General features: G+C 41.5%; 1 protein-coding gene across 1 annotated transcript; it reads left to right on the plus strand.

Annotated features, from left to right (window-relative positions):
- Positions 1-22,594: 22,594 nt before the first annotated feature.
- Positions 22,595-23,460, plus strand: LOC114570255 (cephalotoxin-like protein). Its single transcript, XM_028600497.1, is given in 2 exon segments — positions 22,595-22,844; positions 22,847-23,460. Coding segments are annotated over 2 exon segments (864 nt in total).
- Positions 23,461-23,983: the final 523 nt, after the last annotated feature.

The following is a 23,983-nucleotide window of genomic DNA, read 5'->3' on the forward strand; positions in this document are numbered from 1 at the left end:
ACGCGGCTAGCCTGTGTCGTGTGTGTGTGGCTAACGTGTAGTTTAGGACAGACTGAGACTTTTGTTTTGCTGAGGAGAACGTCACTATAACCACTTCAGTGGCTAACAACAGATTCTATCGCAGACAGTAACTAGTAACTCTGTGAATTCTTGTTACCTGACCATACTAAACCAGATAGCAGCTTCTACACTAGATGCCTATCTGACAGTGCTATAGCTAAATTTAAGGAAAATATTCCTACAGCATTCCAGTCTATGTCGTGCCTTAACATAACAGAGGACCTCTATGTTAACCTCAGTCCCTCTCAAATTGATACATTTGTAGACGGTGCTACGACTTGCCTACGGACGACCTTAGACTCTGTCGCTCCTCTCACAAAGAAGACGATAAAGCAAAGGAAATTAGCTAATTGGTATAACTCCCAAACTCGCAAATTAAAACAAATCTCACGAAACATCGAAAGTAAGCGGCGCTCCACCAAAGTGGAGGAATCCCGTTTGGAATGGCAAGACAGTCTGAAAACCTATAGGAAGGCCCTAAGAAAGGCCAGATCAGACTATTACTCATCATTAATAGAAGAAAACAAGAACAACCCAAGGTTTCTTTTCAGCACTGTAGCCAGGCTGACAGATAGCCACAGCTCTACTGAGCCATCTATTCCTCTAGCTCTGAGTAGTTATGACTTCATGAGCTTCTTTAATGATAAAATTATAACAATTAGAGATAAAATTCATCATCTTTTGCCCTTAACTTCTAACAGTTCATCTTTAAATGCAGGACCGCTAGAAAGAACGACGACTCCCGACATATACTTGGACTGCTTTTATCCTATAGACCTTCAACAATTAATGTTAAAGATATCCTCAGCTAAGCCATCTACCTGTCTCTTAGACCCCATCCCAACGAGGCTACTCAAAGAAGCGTTACCCGTGGTAAACACTTCATTATTAGATATGATCAACATGTCTTTACTAACAGGTTATGTACCGCAGTCATTTAAAATTGCTGTGATAAAACCTCTTCTGAAAAAACCCACCCTCGATCCTGATGTCTTAGCAAACTATAGACCTATATCTAACCTTCCCTTTCTATCCAAGATCCTTGAGAAGGTGGTTGCTAATCAGTTATGTAATTTTCTACATAGCAACAGTCTATTTGATGATTTTCAATCAGGATTTAGAAAGAATCATAGCACAGAGACGGCACTGGTGAAAATTACTAATGACCTTCTAACAGCTGCAGACAAAGGATTTGTCTCCATTCTTGTTCTACTAGATCTTAGTGCTGCATTTGACACTATTGACCATACCATCCTGTTACAGAGACTGGAACACTTAGTTGGCATTAAGGGAATCGCACTAAGCTGGTTTAAGTCCTATTTCTCTGAACGATCCCGATTTGACGATTTGTTAATGTTAATGATAAACCCTCCAAGCACGCTAAAGTTAGCCATGGCGTTCCTCAAGGCTCAGTGCTTGGACCAATTCTATTTTCCTTATATATGCTTCCTATAGGTAACATTATTAGGAAACACTCGATTAACTATCACTGTTACGCAGACGATACCCAATTATATCTGTCAATTAAGCCAGATGAATGTGGTCAGTTAGCAAGACTTCAAACGTGTATTGAGGATATAAAATCCTGGATGACCCACAATTTCCTGATGTTAAACTCAGACAAAACTGAAGTTATTGTGATAGGACCAACGCACCGCCGAACTTCTTTTTTCGAAAGATATAGTTACTCTGGATGGTATTACCCTGGCCTCCAGCACTGCTGTCAGAAATCTAGGAGTTATTTTTGATCAGGATATATCCTTCAACGCCCACTTAAAACAAACCTCAAGAATAGCCTTTTTCCATCTTCGTAACATTGCCAAAATTAGGAATATCCTGTCTCAAAACGATGCTGAAAAACTAGTCCATGCATTCGTTACTTCTAGACTAGATTACTGCAATTCCTTATTATCAGGTTGCCCACATAAGTCCATTAAGACTCTCCAACTGATCCAGAATGCTGCAGCACGTGTTCTGACGAGAACTAAGAGAAGAGATCCTATTTCTCCTGTATTAGCTTCTCTGCATTGGCTTCCAGTGAAATATAGGATTGAATTTAAAATCCTCCTCCTGACTGACAAAGCTCTAAATGGTCAAGCACCATCATACTTAGAAGAGCTCATAGTACCTTATTGTCCCACTAGAGCACTGCGCTCCCAGAATGCGGGGCTACTTATGGTTCCTAGAGTCTCTGGAAATAGACTGGGGGCCAGGGCCTTCAGCTATCAGGCTCCAGTATTGTGGAACCAGCTCCCAGTCTGGGTTCGAGGAGCAGACACCGTCACCACATTTAAGAGTAAACTGAAAACCCTCCTCTTTGATAAAGCTTATAGTTAAGGAGTGAGGAGTTGCAGCGTCCGCCTAACCCGGCCCACCTGCTTCTCCTCGTAGTCATCAGTTTTATATACTGTATAATTAATAATCTAGCGAGAGTAGAGGGAGGCAGGCCAGTACAGCCCGATCCGGTTGGGGAGAGTTCTAGCCCGACCAGGCACCTGTCTTTAACCTGCCTCTCTTAGTTATGCTATTACAATTCTAGACTGCCGGGAAGGCTGTTCCTCCCTAAGACATACTGAGCTGCTCTCTAATCTCTACTTGTTACTTTTGTATGCATCCTGTCCCAGAAATGCTTGTTACTAATCTAGCTCTGGGGAGTTTACTCCCCGGAGTCCTTATGTTTCTTCTTCGCAGAGCTATGCTCTGCGATTCTCTGCATTTCCCGGCCGCATCCTGCTGCGTCCTGCTGCATCCGCAGCCTCCACCCGTGCTCTGCAGCGCCACGTTACATCCCGCAACGCCCTGCTGTGATGTTCCTATGCACAGAGTAGTCAGGATCCGGTATAGGAGACTGCACTACTCAGTATGACACGATGTGCCCTGCTATGACATGAACTTCCACAATAACCTTCGAAGTCACTTTGACTTCTAATGTGACGGTTATCACCACTGTTCATCACACCCCCAACCGGCCCGTCAGACACCGCCTACCAAGAGTCTGGGTCTGCCGAGGTTTCTTCCTAAAAGGGAGTTTTTTCTTGCCACTGTCGCAATAGCCACTGCTAATGCTTGCTCTTGAGGGAATTACTGTAATTGTTGGGGTTTTGGAATTTATAGAGTGTGGTCTAGACCTACTCTATCTGTAAAGTGTCTCGAGATAACTTTTGTTATCATTTGATACTATAAATAAAATTGAATTGAATTGAATTGAATTGAATTGAATTGAAAGGAGTGATTAAGCAGGTAGCGATTACAGTTATACCCAGCTACTTAACACAACATAAACCAACGGTATAATTGTTCGATTTATACATTCACAGATTAATAATCACATATGGACCAGTACGTGATTAAATCGGATCACAATAATGGCAACAATGGTAGCGAACCCTTTGCTCATTAATAAACATACTACTTATCTCTGCCCAGACATAAGCCTCCTTACGGTGTGTTCAGTCTGTTTGTGTCTGTCCATAGATTTCCACAGAAATGAAACAGACGAATCCCCTGGCGCTCATCAGCAGCCACGGAGAAACTTCCTCCAAAAAGGCAGCAAGGGGAAAGTTTAGTCGACTTTGAGAAGAAAACGTTGTTTCCTTCTCACTGCAGATATGAAAACACTGGTGCGTTTTCAAGGATCCACCGAAATAAAATCCACTTTCTCCAGAAAATGGAAGTTCAGCACAAGCGCTTGCGCTCTCCCCTCAGCAACAGAGTTGCAATGGAAGACGAGGATTTTCCTAGGATCAGGCTTTTTATAGGTTAAGACCCCCTGCTGTGTTTATGGTCCCGCTGAACCAATAGGAAGACTCAAAACTCTTGAAAGGGTGAAGACTACAATCTTGTAGTTCTTTGACTTCCTGCCAGTTGTGAGGCGTTTCCCTTCTGGCTGGCACTTTCGCATAGATGTGTGAATTATCCCGGCTTTGGGGTTTACATGCAGGCCAAGATTCCTTTGTCTTGGCCAAATGTTCCTTTGTCTCTGAGCACATGTGTGTCCTGTATCCAGAGGTCAGTTTAATCTGAGGCCTTTTGGTTAAAATCAGGTTTAACCAGACTCTTGGTCCCCAACAAAAGACTACGCCGAAATGTTTACTCTGACATTCAGGCTCTGCTTCGGATGCCGTCAAGCTGGATCTCCGATCGTAATCAGACATTCACCGACCAATCAGCATTCATTAGCAGAATGCTAGCGTGTCATGGGCAACAACAACTCACCCTGTAAGAAATCAAAAGGACATAAGTACTTGTTCATTCAACTTTCGACCTATAACCCATGTTGTACTTGCAAAAACTACAATCAAATCTGAGGTTTCTCAACAACAATCGGGCGAAAGAGACACATTTAGACATCTAGCTCCATAGAGTCCCATTCATTTAGCCGTCTAGCTCCATAGAGTTCCATTCATTTTGCACTGGACCACGATCACCCCCAGTGGAACTCTGGTGGAACTGCAACCAAATTCGGTACAATGGGGCTGAATAGGTAGTGGAACGGCTTTCCGTAGACCGGCTTTGACTCCACCACATGTGGAACCAGAAGCTGCTTTAATAACAGAATTATTAACAGTTTATTTCTTCATGTCTGTCCGCTGAGGGCTTAAATCTGTAGTTTTCTGTTGGGAGTTTGGTTCAGGAAACATGGAGGACGTGAATGTTACCTACATACATACACACACACACACATATACAGACACACACACACACACATATATACAGACACACACAAATATACACACATATATACAGACATACACATATATACACACACACACATGTATATTTATCATCATCTCTATATCTAACACTCTAAGAGAGAGAGTTAGAGTTGAAATAAAATATTTTTACAGAAGATAGATATTCAACGTATGTTCCTCACGTGGTTCAGCCCTATTCTCAGTTCACTGTTTGACTCTGACATCATTTCCTGTCCCTGAGCAGGAGGATGCGGCGGGGCAGACTGGAAGCTTATTGGTGGAGGACGGAGACCATGAGTCGGGGGAATCGGAGGCTGAGGACGCGGCTTGCCTGCAGCGCCGGGCAATCAGAGCGGCCGCCTGGGTGGACGAGGATGACAATCTGGAGGAAGAGTGAGTGTCTGCACTCAGTACGCTCACAGGCCCCCTCAAAGAGAAAAGGCTTTTATTTTGAAATGTTAAAGCAATGTCTGCACTCAGCACGCTCACAGGCCCCCTCAAAGAGAAAAGGCTTTTATTTTGAAATGTTAAAGCAATGTCTGCACTCAGCACGCTCACAGGCCCACTCAAAGAGAAAAGGCTTTTATTTTGAAATGTCAAAGCAATATCTGCGCTTAGCATGCTTCTAATAGTATTTACCCAAAAATAACATTTTCATTCAGTGCTGATTGGCTGTCAGCTGGGACAATAAACCAGAGACAACACATCTCAGAGCCCGTTGTAGACCGTTCAGAGGAAACATGGCGTTCAACCAGGAAACCATAGCAACACGCTGCTCGCTGTCTTGAGGCTGAACGTGCCCTGGTGTTTTTCCTGCATAGAGGAATGTTTGGCGCTCCCCAAATATATTAGGGCTGAACAAATAATCCCAATTTTTATTGAAATCGCAAAATGGACTAGTGCAATATCCAAATCTCAGGGTGCAATATTTATTAAAGGTAAAATATGTGTCAAACCGTTCTGAATGAAGCAGTGTTTCCCACAGATTAGGAAGCAACTTGTGGCAGTGTGTGGGTGTCGCCCGTTTCACCGGTGGGTGGGTGGGTGGGTGGTAGAGAGAGAGAGAGACGCACGCAGATGGATGCTGTCCTCATCTCCTACTTCAATGCCTAATGAATCTATCTCTTTCTCTCCCCTGTCTTTCACTGGTTGAAGCCTGAAAATACTGTAAAACACATTAATACCATAACTAATTCCACTGGTGGGACTGTTGAGCTCTGTTTCAGACTGATACCTCCGGTTCAGGCTGGTCCTCATCCTCAACAAGGGCCTTTTTCAGTTGCGGAAAATACTTTTCAATACTCATCTGGATTGACACAGAAAATATTCAGTGTAAGAGTAAAAAATAACATAACATTATTTATAATACGTTTATTTGATTCACAGCTGCTACATATAGTGTTTTGACCTCGACAACCCAACTGCATTTTACTGCAAACTTGCGACTAGTTACCTTTCTAAAGCGGGCACAATCGCTTGTTTGCTAAGAGTCGGGTTGTGTGTGTGTGTGTGTGTGTGTGTGTGTGTGTGTGTGTGTGTGTGTGTGTGTGAGACACAAGCGACAGAGAGACAGAGGAGAGCAGGGAAAGGAAATGCAGAACATATTTTAAATAGCGTTTAAAAAAATAATAATGAAACGCAATGTGTGGCGGCCGGTGTTGATAGTGAGACGGACCGCCACACAATAGTCTATGTGTGGGAATCACAGACACACACACACACACACACACACACACACACACACACACACACACACACACATGTTTAACAATGAAGCTTTACAGTACATGGGAAAAAATAGCAGGCCTAAAAGGTCATCTGTACTAGTTCATTTTGAAGAACCAATTCTAACAAGAACACCTGGAAAGCACAGAGCCAAATGCAAGCACTGCAGTGCTCTAGTCTGTTGCACCCTAACCTTAACCCCCTAACCCTAACCCCCTAATCCTAACCCTAACCCCCTAACCCATATACAAGCACTCCAGTGCTCTACACACATACACACACATACACACAAACACACACACATATACACACACATATACACACATACACACAAACACACACACATACACACATACACACACATACAAACACACGTATACATACACACACACATATACACACACGTACACACACACATAAACACACACATACACACACATATACACATATGTGAAGGTCCCACGTTCATCTGTTCAGACAATAATACACAAGTATAAAAAACATGGGAATGTACAACCATCATACCGCTCAGGAAGGAGACGGATTCTGAGTCCCAGAGAGGAACGTTTTTTGGTGCGAAATGTGCGAATCAATCCCAGGACAACAGCAAAAGACCTTGTGAAGATGCTAGCTGAAACTGGTGTCACGCCTGCCCCACTCTTATGGTGTTTTTTGTATGTTTGGACCTGTTTTATTTAGGAGTTATTCTGTTCCCCTTAGTGTTTCTTGTTTTGTTACTCCCTGTCTTCTGGTTTTCTGTCTTTCACCTGTTCGCCAGTCCTTGTGTGAAGTTTCTTTGTTGTAGTTGGTTTCGTGTTTTTGTTGGTTTTCCCATTTCCTGTTTTATTGTGAAGTCTGTCTTTTCTCCCTAGTCTTGTCTGGCTTTCTTCCTATGTTTTCCCGCCCTTGTGATTGCCCTAATGTGTTTCACCTGTTTCCCTCTCCTTGTGTCAGCTGTCCCTCGTTTACTCATTACCCTGTTTATTTAGTCCCTGTGTTTTCTGTGTCTGTTGTTGGTGGATCGTCATTGTCATTTGTTTTTCTAGTGCTATTCCTGTGATTTTGCTGTGTCCCCGTGTTCCTGGATTTCTCGTTTTTGGTTTTGCTCACCTGCTCTGCTTTCCTTTGTAAGTCTCTTTGAGTTAACATTAAATAACTATTATTTCTTACTGCTGCACTCTCCTTGTCTTCCTGCATTTGGGTCCAAGCCTGCATCCCTGACAACTGGTAAGACAGTGTCATTATCCACAGTAAACGAGTGCTGTACCACCATGAGCTAAAAGGTTACTCTGGGAGAAGAAAGCCATTACTTCAAAACCACCATAAAAAAGACAGACTACAGTTTGAAACTGCGCATTGGGACGAAAATCTTAATTTCTGGAGACATGTCCGGTGGTCTGATGAAACAAAAATTGAACTGTTGGGCCATAATGATAAACGGTATATTTGGAGGAAAAAGGGCGAAGCTTTGAAGCCTCAGAACACCATCCCAACTGTGAAGTATGGGGGTGGTAGTATAATGTTATGGGGCTGCTTTGCTGCAGAAGGGACTGGTGCACTTTACAAAATAGATGGCATCATGAGAAAAAAGAAAAATTTGTGGATATATCGAAGCAACATCTGAAGACATCAGCCAGGAAGTAGAGGTAGGCCTACCGATTAATCGGCCCAATTAATTGGCCGATTGTTTTGGCATTTTTTTACATAATCGGCATCGGCCAATATCAAGCCGATTAATAGGCAGGCACATCTGCGGGCAGCCTGGTGTTGTTGTTGTTGTGGAACACGTGTTCGACGCACGCTGCCCCTAGAGTCAATTACCAGCAGAGTGAGCAGACCTCACCCAGTGCCTAAGGAAGGAGCTGTTCCTCGGAGAAAACGGTAAGGATTAAATTCTTAAAGTCCTATATATTTAATGAAAAACGTATGACATGTTACTGCCAACTTCGAGAAAAAACATGAATAGGCGACATTATTTGTTCTGTTTGTGTGTCTATATTTGAGAGGGTTGTCAACTCAATGCAGAGAAAGAAGTTGTAGTTAAAAGAGACCACCGCACCATAGGCTAGTGAAGGACTGGCTTTGCTTTGCTAGCGTCGTTGCTAGGGTTGGTACAGAGTAGACCCGCTGCTAATATGGCCCCTGTGCCTTAACGACCCGTATCTACCGGAGCGAATAGCAATGCGGATTTCTGTGAGTCATTTCGGTGCCACTGATATGCCTGCGTTGCTCTCTGATGCTCTGAAAACAAATGTTAGAATAACAGAAACATCGCAGCATGTGCCGCTAGTTAACATTACACTCGTCAGCAGCTAACGTTAGCCTACCGTTAGCTAGCAGATGGATTAAATACAATTAAAATGCTGACAGCTAAACGGTGTAAAGTGTGATTTATTTCACTGTATAGGATCCAACAGCAGCATGTTAAGCAGTGTGCAGCTGCCGTTGTCTACTTGTCTGAAGAACAACACAGACGGTGCGTCGCGGTGCATTCAAAGTAGTTGTAAAATACCTTGTTGCCATGGTGGTTGTTTTTGTCGTTCAACAGCAATTTACTAGTGAAATACGTTATTGTTATAAGTTATAGTTATTACATTATTATTAAATCATTTAATTTTGACCATATGGCCTAAAGTTGTTTTCCCCCCTTTTAATTAGGTTTTGTCCATTTGGCTTTGTCTGTCAACAAAACAAAAATACATGTTTCAGGACAGTTTTTGGGAAGATGATAGTTCAGGAAGATTGGAGTTCAGGAGTTGGACAGCCCTGGGGACAAAGGTCACCTTCCTCCTCTGGGTCTTACAGCTTTGACAACGAAGTCTTGGCCTTGAAGGGAGCCACTCAAACATTATAAACATAACATGTGATGGATCACGAAGAATCTTACAGGCAGTCTTCAGCAGTGTTGCCATAGTTACTTTGAAAAAGTAACTTAGTTACTTTACAGATTACTTGATTTTAAAAGTAGTTTAGTTACTTTACAGATTACTTGATTTTAAAAGTAACGAAGTTAGATTACAAGTTACTTTATTAGTTACATGCAGCAGCTGCTGACAACCCCCCCCCACAGCCTCAACATAAAAATGACAACCGGTTTACTGTGAGGCAGCTCGGCGTGGCCAGTAGTAGGATCTGGTTTATTATGGCACCAAAGAGAGCCAGTCAGCCGTGTTTAAGGACAGCATTTCCTCTACAACATAGGCCTAGTGTAGGGTGACCAGATTTCCCGGAGCTAAAACCGGGACACTTTGCACGTGACCGTAGTGCTCGTGCAAGCACACACTTTTTAACGTGAACATGTGCCAGCCCAGGTCAGACATAGACACAGACAGTTACAGTTCATTATTTTGATCGTAGGCTCCTCATCTAATAATAGGTGTTTTTTCCTGTAAAATTAACAAAATTGCAGCAACAGCTTTTTTTAGTTTTAGTGTGATTTATGTTGAGAAGTGTTATTTATTCCAATAACACCAAAAGAACTAAAATGATTTATTGAAAATTTTGAGCATTAAACACTTCATTTCCTGCATTCTAGGAATTTGTATGCACCAATTTCTACCTTTTTCTGAATCAATGTAAGATGCAAATATCTTTATGTGAAGAGAAACATAGATTACAATCCAAATATAAAAACATTATGGAATATATTGAAGTAAGGCTCTCAGGCATTCTGTATTGCTTTCATTTATTTATTCTCCTTTGGATTGACTTTTCTAATTATATCTGAGTCAGCACCTTGTAGCCTATCATCATTTACTCTTCCCTCCTGTTTGGCGTCTTTGTTGGAAGTAACCTCCTTAAATGTGCATATGACATTTATTCACCTCAATGATACATTAATTCATTTTAATTTATTAATAAACCCCTGGACAGTAATATTTCAGATGTTTGAGCAAGATTTCTGCTCATGTTCAAAACTTTGTGCACATTCAAAATATATCTGTGTTGTCTGTGATTTGGAGGAGTTGTGATATTTTGTGAAAAATAAAGTTGTAATAGGCTATTACAAGAATAAAGTCACTTTATTTCAGAAAATCTATACCTGCACCATAGTCTGCTGTGCATTACGTGATTGCTCTGCTGATACGGTAGATCTCAGATAGACACAGAGCCCCGTTTGGGTTACTAGTAATGCGTTACGTGGCATCACTGTTCTTCAGTGTCCGCTGTTCACATAGGATAGACGGATCTCTCAAGGGGTGCCCAATAATTCTGGAACAGACTTTAACAGTTCGATGTAAATTATTCCTGTTTTAAAGGCTAATGGAAAAAACCAACAAGTGAAGGAAAAGGTCATCACACTTTATACTTTATACTACAATAAATGAATAGTAAAATGTGATTAGGATTACCTTGCTTACATCAAATGATTTTAGTTTCCTAAGCAGGTACTGCCGCTGATGGCATTTCTTCAGAATGTCGTCTGTGTTGGACAAAAACTTCAGCTTGTTGTCAAAAATAGTCCCAAGATATTTATACTCCTCTACAACCTCCACTGGCTTTCCTTGGATGGTAGTAGTAACTGCCTCAGCCAACTGCCTCTGCTTGGGAGAGAAAGTCACTATCATCTCCTTGGGTTTATCCACATTCAGCTCCAAACAGCACATTTCACACCACTTCACAAACTCCTGCAGAGCTGAACTGTGGTCATGGAGTTTGCCTGAAAGCAGAGACAGGACGACTGCGTCATCAGCAAACTTCACCATATGACAATTTGGCTGAGTAGACTTACAGTCGTCTGTGTGGAGGATGTACAGGAGGGAGGAAAGGACACACCCTTGTGGCGAACCTGTTGACGTGATCCGGACATCTGAAAAGGTGTCGTTAATCAGTACCCTCTGTGTCATGTTGGTCAGAAAGTCTATAATCCACAAGGTAAGCTGATGATCCAAATGAAAATGGGTGATGAGCTTCTCTGCTAGTATATGTGGCTGCATGGTGTTAAATGCCGACGAAAAGTCAGCAAACAGAAGTCTGGCTATGGAGTTTGGGGTTTCCAGATGTTTGTGGATATTGTCTAGGATGAACATTTTAGCATCATCAACCCCCCTCCCCACCAGATAAGCAAATTGGAGTTAATCCATCATAGGATCTGTTATCTTTGTGATATAGTCCTTTTATGAGTCTTTCCATGGCCTTCATTACCAGAGAGGTTAGGGCCACAGGCCTAAAGTCGTTCAGGACTTTAGTGGTACCCTTCTTGGGTATGGTGAGTGCTTCCACAGCCGGGGGACTGTACAGCTGTTGATGGAGCACTGGAACAGGAGTTGGAATCCACCTCCCAATTGCTCCACATAGTGCCTAAGGGTCCGCCCACAGATGTTATCTGAGCCTGGCGCCTTGTTCACTTTGGACCTCTTAAAGGCGCAGATCACTTCCCCAGAGTCGATAGTGATCAGTCATCAGGGTCGAATGAGGAAATTAACCTCTTGAGATCAGAACTGTGATCTCTCTCGAATCTGGTGAAAAAGATGTTCAGGTCATTTGGTAGTGAGGTCAGGCTGCAGCCTGCAACCTGGATGGGCTTGCGACTACCAGGACCAAGGTTAACTGCTGCCATACTTTTAAGGCCCTGCCATGCAGAGCGGAGGTCGCCCTGGGCAAATGTTCTCTCCACCTTATTTTTGTATCTCAGTTTGGCCTTTTTTATGGCACACGTGACCTCTCTGTTGACCTCTTTCTTTTCCAACTCAGAGCCAGTGAAGAAGACCTTCTTTTTTTTTTTTTTTGTTTAAAATCTCCTTTAGGTCCTTGGTCACCCAGGGTTTGTTGTTAGGGAATATTGTGACCCTCTTAGTAGGTATAATATTGTCCACACAGAAAGAGATATAAGATGATAGTGTATCCACTTGCTCATTTAAGTCAGTAGAAGAGGATGTCAGTATGGACCAGTTGGTGGTCTCAAAGCATCCTTTTCTCTGACCTCTTCACAACTGGTAGGTATGCTGGGGCTAGTAGTATGCCCAGGTGGTCAGCAGAGCCAAGAGGGGGCAGGGGGATGGTTTTATATGCTCCTGGCACTGATCCATAGCATTTATCTAGTGTCTTTCCTGAATGGGTGGGACAGTTAATATATTGGTAGAAACCTTTTAAGAGATCTGTCCACTGAGCAGTTATTAAAATCACCTAAAATTAATTTAGGGGCGTCTGGAGATATAAGTTCAAGTTTATCTATCGTTTTCTAATACAGTCAATGGCTACAGACTTTAGCTCTGGGATGAATATAAACGATAATTTAAAAAAGTTGTGGAAATTCCCTTGGTAGGTAGAAGGGACGCAGGGAAACAGGCAGCAGTTCGATGTCAGTATTACAAAGTTCTTCCCTAACAACAGCTGTCGTGCACCAGCTCTTGTTAACATAAAAACAGACACCGCCTCCCAGCTGTTTGCCTGTAAGCATAGGATCTCGATCAAGACGTATGGGTGATCCAAAGCCATCAATATGCATCCTTTTGTTTTCATCGCTCGCATTAAGCCATGTCTCAGTAAATGCCAAAACAGATGCAGTCCGATATTCATACATATAATTGAAATTGGCTTGCAGTTCATCAATTTTGTTGCGCAAAGAGCGCACATTGGCTAACACAATAGAGGGGAGTGCGCTGTGTTTATTTTTTTCCCTTTTGAATCTGGCTCTAATTCCACCCTTCTTGCCTCGCTTTGTTACCTTTCTCATGTGTGTGGTGTCTTTATCGTTCGGATGTTTACGCTGGATCTCATCCGGAGGCCTCACAGAGAGCGCAACTTCATGGGGAAAATGTTGCAATTGCAGCAGGGAGTGCCTCGAGTATGTAATCTGCTGTCCATTCGGAGTGCATAGTCCGTATGTAAAACAGGAGAAGTTATCCAGGTAATAGGACAAGAGCGCCACTAACCACAGGAGAGTTGCACCATCCATTCCTCTATTGTTGGCGTTACGAGCTAGCCGGTAATGGTTGGCTCAATCAGCTGTTACAGGTGGCCTCCTCAACGACTGGATAGGCATGGAAGCAAGGAGAAGGCCACGAAGTAGATCCCTCTCAAGGAAAAACTTTAGGGTATCTTTCAAAAACTCAAATTGTCCGCACTCCACCCATGATAATCTGTACACAGCAATCCCACTCACAAAAGACGTAAAGAACGGCGTAAAATACATAAACAGACAGACGCTACTCTCTGTGCCGTCAGGTCGCCACATGAGCAGCGCACCACTGCTAATACCAATATTACAGTTTTTTTGATTGCTAAACGACAGTGGGCACAACTGGAGTCACATGTGCAAAACTAACTCCAGTCTGCACAGCAGCAGTTCATTTAGACCAGACTCTAGTTTTTTTTTTTTTTGCTTGAACACAGTTTTCTAAACTCTACACACTTATCCCATGACTTTAACCACAATGTGCACAACACTGTAGATTTACAGCACTTTGTTCAGATGCTAACACACTGCTGTCAACACTGTTAACCACACATTCAAAACAGAATAGATTCCAGTCTGGTGCCTATCAAACACTGCTGATTGGAGTTTTAGCTGAAAGCCTAAGCAGGTGTCTAGTTATAGACTAGTTAGTGAACATATATGGTATTTATATAGAGAAAGATCAGAGACTTTTTTTTTTGTATACAAACACCAAATAAGAATAAAACAATTATACACTGTATGTTTGAGAGAAACAGGTAAAAGATCAAAGATACCAATATGTCCAGGTAAGATGTCTGAGGTTATATACACAGATATAAAAAAAGTGAAAAACACTATATCTTTACAATAGTAAAACTGTGTTCTTACTGTTTTTCAGAAAGTAATGGAGGTGAAAGCAATAGAAACACCACATTCATTAGTATTTAGAGATGATGAAGACATCCAATGTGATGAAGAAAACTTGCCACATGATGCTGGAGAGAGGCAGGATTAGTCACACTATTCTTTGGTACTGTTACGTATGTACCTTTTTAGTTTTTTTTTATCCAGTAATTCCATAAATTACTAGAGACAAAATACTATATTGAAGAAAACTGCTGATTTTCATTCCTTCTTGTTTACCTTACGTAACAATTGGTATATTAAACAATCTATATTTTTCCTTAAATAAACTGTTGAGTAGTGTCAAGTCACTCAAATTGTTCAAACTGTAAAGATGAAAAAGTTTGTAATTTGTGTATTGGTGTTTGATGCTAGTGTTTTTACCCTCAGTGTGTTCTGAGTGACAGTGTGTGTTATCTCAGTGTGTTCTGAGTGACAGTGTGTGTTATCTCAGTGAGGCCTGTCCATAGTGTTTGGCTGCACTGAGCCTGTTTTGAGACGTGTGTTAAGAGTTGTGTTGCTTTGAATGAGTTTTGCAGGAGGTGTGAACTGTTTAGCTCAGGTGACTGTTGGTAGTGCAGACTGTAGTTAGAGTTTTGCACATGTGACTCCAGTTGTGCCCACTGTCGTTTAGCAATCGGAAAAAACTGTACCAGCCAACATCCATAAAATGACTTGAAGAAGATACTATACAAAAATACTAACTTAACCTTGTATTTTCCCCCATTTTTAGTCATTAAGTCTGTGGCTGAAAAGAAAACCACCCCCTTATGGCAGCGCTTCACCCAGCCAACACCAGGGAAGGCCAAATGCAATATATACATTTTATTTTTCAAATAGAGGTTAAAAACAAGCAAATATCGGCCAAAAATGATCTGCAGCATATATCGGCCATCGGCCGACCCTGATTTTCAAAAGATCGGCATCGGCCTGAGAAAACCTATATAGGTCCACCTCTACCAGGACGTTAAAGGTCCCATGACATGGTGCTCTTTGGATGCTTTTATATAGACCTTAGTGGTCCTCTAATACTGTATCTGAAGTCTCTTTTATATAGACCTTAGTGGTCCCCTAATACTGTATCTGAAGTCTCTTTTATATAGACCTTAGTGGTCCCCTAATACTGTATCTGAAGTCTGTATGGTCCCCTGTATCTGAAGTCTCTTTTATATAGACCTTAGTGGTCCCCTAATACTGTATCTGAAGTCTCTTTTATATAGACCTTAGTGGTCCCCTAATACTGTATCTGAAGTCTCTTTTATATAGACCTTAGTGGTCCCCTAATACTGTATCTGAAGTCTCTTTCCCGAAATTCAGCTTTGGTGCAGAACTACAGCCACTAGAGCCAGTCCCACAATGAGCTTTCCTTAGGATGTGCCATTTCTGTGTCTGAAGCTATTGAGGAGGAGAGAGGGAGGGGCAAGGTGGAGGGTGGGGGTGTGGCCTTGACCAACTGCCACTTTTCTCGTTTGAAAGCCATGATGTCTCTCTCTCTCTCTCATGGGGGGGCCAAATTCTCTGGGTGCGCAAAGCAGAGAAAGGGGAGGTAACCTTTCCCCTTATGACCTCATAAGGAGAAGATTCCTGATTGGTCCATCTGAGCTTTCATTTTCTCAAAGACAGAGCAGGATAGCAGGGCTTGGTTTACACCTATCACCATTTCTAGTCACTGGGGGACCATAGGCAGGCTGGGAGAACTCATATTAATGTTAAAAAACCACATAAAGTGAAATTTTCATGCAATGGGACCTTTAAAGCTTGTGCACAAATGGGTCTTCCAAATGGACAATGACCCCAAGCATACCTCCAAATTAGTTACAAAGTGGACAACAAAGTCACAAAGGTATTGGAGTGGCCATCACAAAGCCCTGATCTCAATCCCATAGAAGATTTGTGGGCGGCACTGAAAAGGTTAGTGCGAGCAAGAAGGCTACAAACCTGACCCAGTTACACCAGTTCTGTCAAGAGGAGTGGGCCAAAATTCCAGCAAACTATTGTTGTAAGCTTGTGGAAGGATACCCAAAACGTTTGGCCCACGTGAAAAAGTTTCGGGGCATTTCTACCAAATACTAAGGAAGTGTATGTATACTTCTGACTTTGATGAAAGTAATAAAAAAAAATACATAAAAATTCTTTAACAAATGCAAAAAAATATGTTAATGTGTTGATCTAAAACAGAAAAAGTATACTCTGATTTAATGTATGACAGTAAAGAAATAAATGTTTGTGTTTTTTCTGAAATGTATGTAAATATCTGGTTTCAACTGTACACACATAAACACACACACATAAACACACACACACACACGTAAACACACACACACATATACACACACACACACAGGTACACACATACAGACACACACAGACATACACAGAGACACACAGACACACACACAGACACACACACAGACATACATACAAACACACACAGACACACACACAGACATACACACAGAGACACACACACAAACACACACAGACATACACAGACACACAGCCAGACAAACAAACACAAACAGACACACACAGACAAACACACACACACACATCATTCTTCAAACGACCACATTGATCGTTTGTTTCTACCTTTTTGACTCATTTTTGTTTAAGCAACCAAAGTTCTTGATTATGTAAATGTGACGATCATGTGACCGGTGGTCGCCTTATTTCATACGAAATCAAACGAACAGTTCAAAGTGTATCAGAAGCAGAGAGCTGACCTGATCATGTAAATGATGAAAGGGTGAAAGTGTAATGTTACAGTTTTTCTCGATTGTTTACACACATTTTCTGAAAGCATGCCTCATATTCTCAGAACTCTACACACAATTCCAAAGAACACACACACAATGGGCAAAACTCCTCAACGCTCCTGCAAAATTAAACTTTACATTCAAAATAATTATTTCTTCTCAAAAGGGTATTTTGTTTTCAAATGACACACACAAACCATCATATGAATAGACATTTATAAGAACCAGATGAACACAGATGTGCTCAATGTAAAACACTGAAAACACTTCTCCATTCATCATAATGACTTTTTGGTTCAGTGTTACACTTACTACAGACAGTACATAAGTGTGTTGTAAAAAAAAATTGAGAATATTGTTCTTATACTCAGAAAACACAAATACACGGTAACAAATATATTTTATTTTTCCCACAAAAACAATGTACACCGTGTACATCCCATTCCAAACCAACACAAAGTTTCACATACAGTGGTCTACATACAAAACAACAGAAGATTTTTCTGTATACAGTTACATAAAATAATACCGTAATAAAAAAAAAACAAAAAAAACCTATGTTGCATCCTCTCTTCTGTTTCGGTCCGGCCACAGCACCTCATCCACGTCACAAGCAATGTTTTCCCTGGCCAAGCAGCGGGGGAAATATCGCCTCGCATGGCGATTCCAGCCATGAAAAGCATCAGCTGCTATATCTCCACATGAGTCTTCCATAGCTTGGAGAAGAGGTATACGTGTTTGTGGATTTCTGTCATACACTTTCCATCTCCAGGCAGAAAAAAATTCCTCAATTGGATTGAGGAATGGAGAATATGGAGGGAGATAAAGGACTAAAAAGCGTGGGTGGGCAGTGAACCAGTTATGAACCAGAGCAGCCCTGTGGAAACTTACGTTGTCCCAAATGACAACATACCTGATCTGCTCTGGGCCATCTACCTGGTCTGGTGGAATGAGTGGGTGGTGTAGGGTGTCCAGGAATGTGATCAGATGGGCAGTGTTGTAGGGGCCAAGGGTAGCATGGTGATGGATGACGCCTTGGTGGGTAATCGCTGCACACATTGGGATGTTCCCTCCGCGCTGGCCAGGGACTTCAACAATGGCCCGCTGGCCGATGATGTTCCTTCCCCTCTTTCGTCTTTTTGTGAGGTTGAATCCAACCTCATGAGTGAAGATGAACTGGTGCTCCACTGCAGCCACCTCTAGCTCGAGGACTCTCTGAATCACACATAACAATATCAGAAATAGACATGAGTGGTCACTATTGTGGAGCACAATCATTATGATTACAATACTGAAATATGTATAATTTATACAGTGTTGAGAGTATGCATCAATTGTGGGATTGTATAGGACTCACTTGCACATAGTTATGTCGCAATTCTTTGACTCTTTCTGAATTGCGTTCAAATGGCCCCCTGTAGACCTGCTTCATCCTCAGATTATTTCTGCGCAAGACACAGTCTTGATAAGCTTACCCTATCAATATTTTGAAACATCTCATTGTTTTCTAGTATTTTTCTTTGTATTTGCCGTAATGTTATGGCGTTATTTTCTAGGACCATGTTGATTATTTCAGTTTCCTGTTCAGGAGACAGAAGACGTTCCCGACCACCTTGTGTTGGTAATCTTTCAGTTCTGCCAAACAAATAGTAAAATACTGTAAATACAAAGTAGGAATACATTTCCCAAATACTTGAAACATACTTTATTTTTACAGTCCTACAAAACAGTCCACAGGCAATACTGTACTACTGTACTCACTGAGTACTGTATTGATATGTAGTATTGCAATTTTCTAGTGAGAGTATTTCTTACCTATTCTCATTTCGGAAAGTCCGGATGATGGATGCTACAGTGTACCTGCTCAAATTTGGCTGTACTCTTTGCCCAGCTTCCCTCATTGTTAGACCATGGTTGACCACATGATCAACCAAAGTGGCTCGGATCTCATCAGAGATTACGGTCCTTGGCCTTCCCCTTCCTCGTCCTCGTCCTCGTCCTCCCCGTCCTCCCCGTCCTCCTCCTCTTACTCTCACTCCTCTGGCTCTGCCTCTGTTTCTAATGTTGGCATCCATTGCTCCAAAACAGAAGAGCTCACCTGTTGCCCTTTTACGCTAAAGCTCTGATTGCTAATTGTAAAACTGTGTGATGGGTGTTAGCCCATGTGATGAGTCAATGTTCATATTTGAATGTCAGTGTGTTTCTTGTGAAAACAACAGATTGTATGCATGAAAATTGTGCCAAATGCAGAGAAATTGTGTGTAGTGTTTTGAAAAAAGTGTGTTTTAGAACTGCAATTTGAGTGTAAAGCAGGAATTGTGCTTGTAGTTCAGCAGAATTGGTTCAGGGGGTTGGTGCATGGGTTACATGTTGTGCTCATTGTGTCTCAAGTACCAGTAATTGTGTGTAAACAATTGAGAAAAACTGTAACATACCATTTTCATGCTAATTGATTGTGTTTGGAGCTTCAACGAAGCTAGCGTGGACCGCTGGTTAACCTAGCTTACAATGCTAGCTTACAACGCTAGCTAGTATTCGGGGCACAGGGAAAGTAAAAACAAATCGCTATTTATACCACAAAAAAGGCTCAAAATATCACCAAACTTCAACGGTAGCATAATGAGGGTCCCTACATGTAAACTGAAGCACTGAGAACTTTGTAAGTGTACAGACGAAGAGCTGCGGGAGCTCCGTGAAAAAGGACTGCTTCTGTCCTGTCAGGCTCAGAGATCAGGGGCTTCCTCCGAGACTCAACAACCTGCAGACTGTCCTCAGAGACCACCATCACATCCAGCAACCATCCAGCCAACCGACCAATCACAGCAGGCAAACACTTCTGGCCTAGCATCAGCCGACCAATCACAGCAGGCAGACGTCTCTGGACCAGCATCCAGCTCTCCGAGCATCTCTCCAGGTCTGAACTCTCTGCTTTCTGTAAAAAAGAAAAGTTAAAAGTTAAGAATTTTCATACAAAAAACTGGAGAGAAAAAAAACATAAAATTATCATCATCTTACTGTCACTAAATTTACAGTTTTTAAAATACAGTAACAACTTGTACTTTCAAAGTATTCTACAGTTAACTGAAGTTAAACATATTATATGGTAGGTCTCGATTCACCTCTGTTTGCAATTTAATTTTAAGATGACTTCGATTTTTTTTTTTATAATAATAATTTGTTTGGGGGCATTTTGGGCCTTTATTTTGATAGGGCAGCTGAAGACATGGAAGGCAAGCAGTTAAAGAGTGTGCTAAGAAATCATCCTGTTTTTGATACTGTTCTTACTCCATTTCTCTAGAGACTGAAGCTGCAGCTGCAGCATGTTTATTGGCATGTTTTAATGATGTAAAGACATATTGAAGGAGTTCAGATAGAGCCTGTATCAGGGCCATATTTAGTTCAGATAGAGCCTGTATCAGGGCCATATTTAGTTCAGATAGAGCCTGTATCAGGGCCATATTTAGTTCAGATAGAGCCTGTATCAGGGCCATATTTAGTTCAGATAGAGCCTGTATCAGGATTATATTTAGTTCAGATAGAGCTTGTATCAGGATTATATTTAGTTCAGATAGAGCCTGTATTAGGGTTATATTTAGTTCAGATAGAGCCTGTATTAGGATTATATTTTGATCAGATAGAGCCTGTATCAGGGCCATATTTATTTCAATGTGTTATATGTCAGTATTTTTGGTAGCCTACTGTACTTAAATGGCCAGTATAAACTTTATTATATATAAAATATATAAATCTATGTTTGGTGCTGCCAGTTAGTTTTGTTTTCATGTGTGCAATAAACATTACTTTAAAAAAAACATTAATATTGCTTTGTGGCAGAGAACTGTGATATCAATTCTAAAAAGATTCATATTTTTTCATATTTTTCCCGAATTTCTTGCAGGCCTATTGATTTGACAGCTTTTTTTTCTTGCAGTATCTTACAGTTGATTGATTTGAAAGTTTGTATTATCTTACATAGCATATGTTTAATAAAACAATTTTAACCCAAATTAATACTGACGTAGCAGGTTATAGACGTAAACAGTAGTCACACAACTATCCAATCCAATTGAAGGCACCATTTGTTTTTAGAAAAAGGTGGTCTGTTAGTACATACCTCACCATTTTTTACAGTGTGACTGTTAAACAAACCTCATTTTGTTAGTACAGAATTATTCCCTTTTTACCTCATTTTTACTGATTTTTTACCTCAGTGTAGTCTGTTATACATACCTCACCATGCTTTTATGTTTTTATCTCAGTGTGGTCTGTTAGTACATACCTCACCATGCTTTTACCTCAGTGTGACCTGTTGTTAGTACATACCTCACCATGCTTTTACCTCAGTGCAGTGTTAGTCTGTTAGTACATACCTCACCATGCTTTTACCTCAGTGCAGTGTTAGTCTGTTTTAGTACATACCCTCACCATGCTTTTACCTCAGTGCAGCCTGTTAGTACATACCTCACCATGCTTTTGTTAGTACATACCTCACCATGCCTCAGTGTGGTCTGTTAGTACATACCTCACCATGCTTTTACCTCAGTGCAGCCTGTTTTACCTCAGTACATACCTCACCATGCTTTTACCTCAGTGTAGTCTGTTTTACCTCAGTACATACCTCACCATGCTTCAGTGCATACCTCACCATGCTTTTACCTCAGTGTGACCTGTTAGTACCTCAGTGCTTTTACCTCAGTGTGTCCTGTTAGTACATACCTCACCATGCTTTTACTGTTTGTACATACCATGCTTTTACACCATGCTTTTTAGTACATACCTCACCATGCTTTTACCTCAGTGTAGCCTGTTAGTACATACCTCACCATGCTTTTACCTCAGTGTGGTCAAACCAAATCACCATGCTTTTACCTCAGTGTAGTCTGGTACATACCTCACCATGCTTTTACCTCAGTGCCGTGTTTGTACATCCTCACCCTTTTACAATATATTTAAATGCACAGCAGTAACTGGGGTACGCCAACTCACGTTCTGCCAACGCACAACGCTTTTTCTTCCAGTTGACCTATTTAAACATTACACAGACTGATCATTAAATTAGGACAAATTTAACAACTTAATGTTTCATTAACACACTCTTGTCAGAGCGTAGGACAGCACTGTGTTCCCGTCGGATGACGCTTGTATCCCCCTGTGTGCTCAGGGTGTCAGGTTCTTGTCCTGTCCTAGCATTAAAGTTTCCACAGACTATAATGTGGCCATGAGATTAGAATAGGTAATCTCTTCTTCCAGCATGGAAAACATTTCTTCTTTATAATATGGGGAGTCGATTGGGGGGGGCATAGGTAGCACACAGAAGTACGCTTTTCTCTATGGAAGTAAGTTCCTTAATTATTTCTAGACAAATGTAAAAAGTTTCTGTTTTGATCAATTGGATGGAGTGGCTTGTTGGACGCTCCTCTGTGATTGAACTGCCAAGGTTCTCATCATCTTATCTGAGACACAGACGTATCTGCCAGAGAAAATAAAACACCAGCTCAGCAGATTTGTTTGATTCACAGGTTATAAAAACTACCATATAATATTTTTTCCATGTTTTGTTTGTCTGTGTTGCAGTCATGGCGTTCCCTCGGCTGTCTGCCTCCATGCTGTTGGCTTCATTGATCCTTCTTCTCTACTGGACGACATCCTCAGCTCGGTCATATGACCCCACATCCTCCATCCTCTCAACATCCTACAGGGTGAAGAGAGACCAGCCTTTCGAAAACAGAGAGAAAGTGGATAAATCTTTAGCGGTGGCAAACAGCATCCTCACTGTTGTCAAAGAAGTGATTGAAAAGATTGATCCCGACAGGTTGACAGATGTGATGCGCCTGGCATTGGAGGTCTGGTCGCCTCTTTTGTCAACATGATCTTGATCTTCATCCCTCAGGATGACCCAGTGTTGAACGAGGTGAAGAAAGGGTTTGAAGAAGTGAACAGAAAGTTGGACTTGCTCTCCATCCAGATCTCAGACCTGGCAACAGACGTAGAATGGTTTAACTACGCCAGTGTCTACTCTCAAGACGAGCTCCGCATCCTCAACTCCTGGAAGAAGTTCAATGAGCTTCTTCAGAACAGTCAGTTGGTACAAAGTGAAGAGCAGAAACTCCGACTGGCTGAGATATTCGTCAAATACTATGAGAACACAGGAACTGAATCCAGTGTGGCCAACCTCTACCATTACCTGACAGTCTCAGACACGTCTCTCAGTGGAAACCTCAACAAACTGCTGAGGAAGAAGTTTAAATGTGACGTTCAAGAGATCGGCAAATATAACGTCTATTTCAGCAGTTTGCTGTGGAAGGGGATGGTGCTGAACCAGTTCTACTGGAAACTGATAGGGTTGGATTCATCGGGCAAAGAAGCCGAAAACACCCAGATGTTCAAGAACGTCTCCACAGCTCAGATATTAGCTCTGGAATACTGCCTGACCAACCTATAGACCTTACTGGCCTATAGGTAAAGTAGTCACTAAGATAGCAGCCCACAGATACAGTTAATCCTAGATTCACTGTGCCACATGTGTAAGATTAAAAGATGATTCATAAAATCATGCCAACAATTGATATTTTAATAGCTTATGCAAAAGGGTATGTAAGAAGGCTTTAGGTTGCAACTTCATATGATAATATTAACTTTCAGTAAAGGGGTCCTTGGCTTAAAAAACGTTGAAGACCCCTGCTTTAAAGGGTAATTTCAGGGTTTTTCTTTAACCCAGACTTTATGTCTCCATGTTTGTGTGTCTGAGTGTCTGATGGAACAACAACCTGTGAAACTGGTCCAGTATTAAACCAGAACCGAGCTGTAATGTAACCCTACAGGACTAATGTTCAGCAGCAGTTAGAGTCCACTACAAGTTCTGTTGTTGCTGCTGCCAGACTCAGATTATTATTCTAAGTGTCTGACAACATTATGGGATGGATCTCTACAGAGATAAACCTTTTAGTTAAAGAGTAAGATCCTTT

Source organism: Perca flavescens, chromosome 15, assembly GCF_004354835.1.
Source record: "Perca flavescens isolate YP-PL-M2 chromosome 15, PFLA_1.0, whole genome shotgun sequence".
NCBI lineage: Eukaryota > Metazoa > Chordata > Actinopteri > Perciformes > Percidae > Perca > Perca flavescens.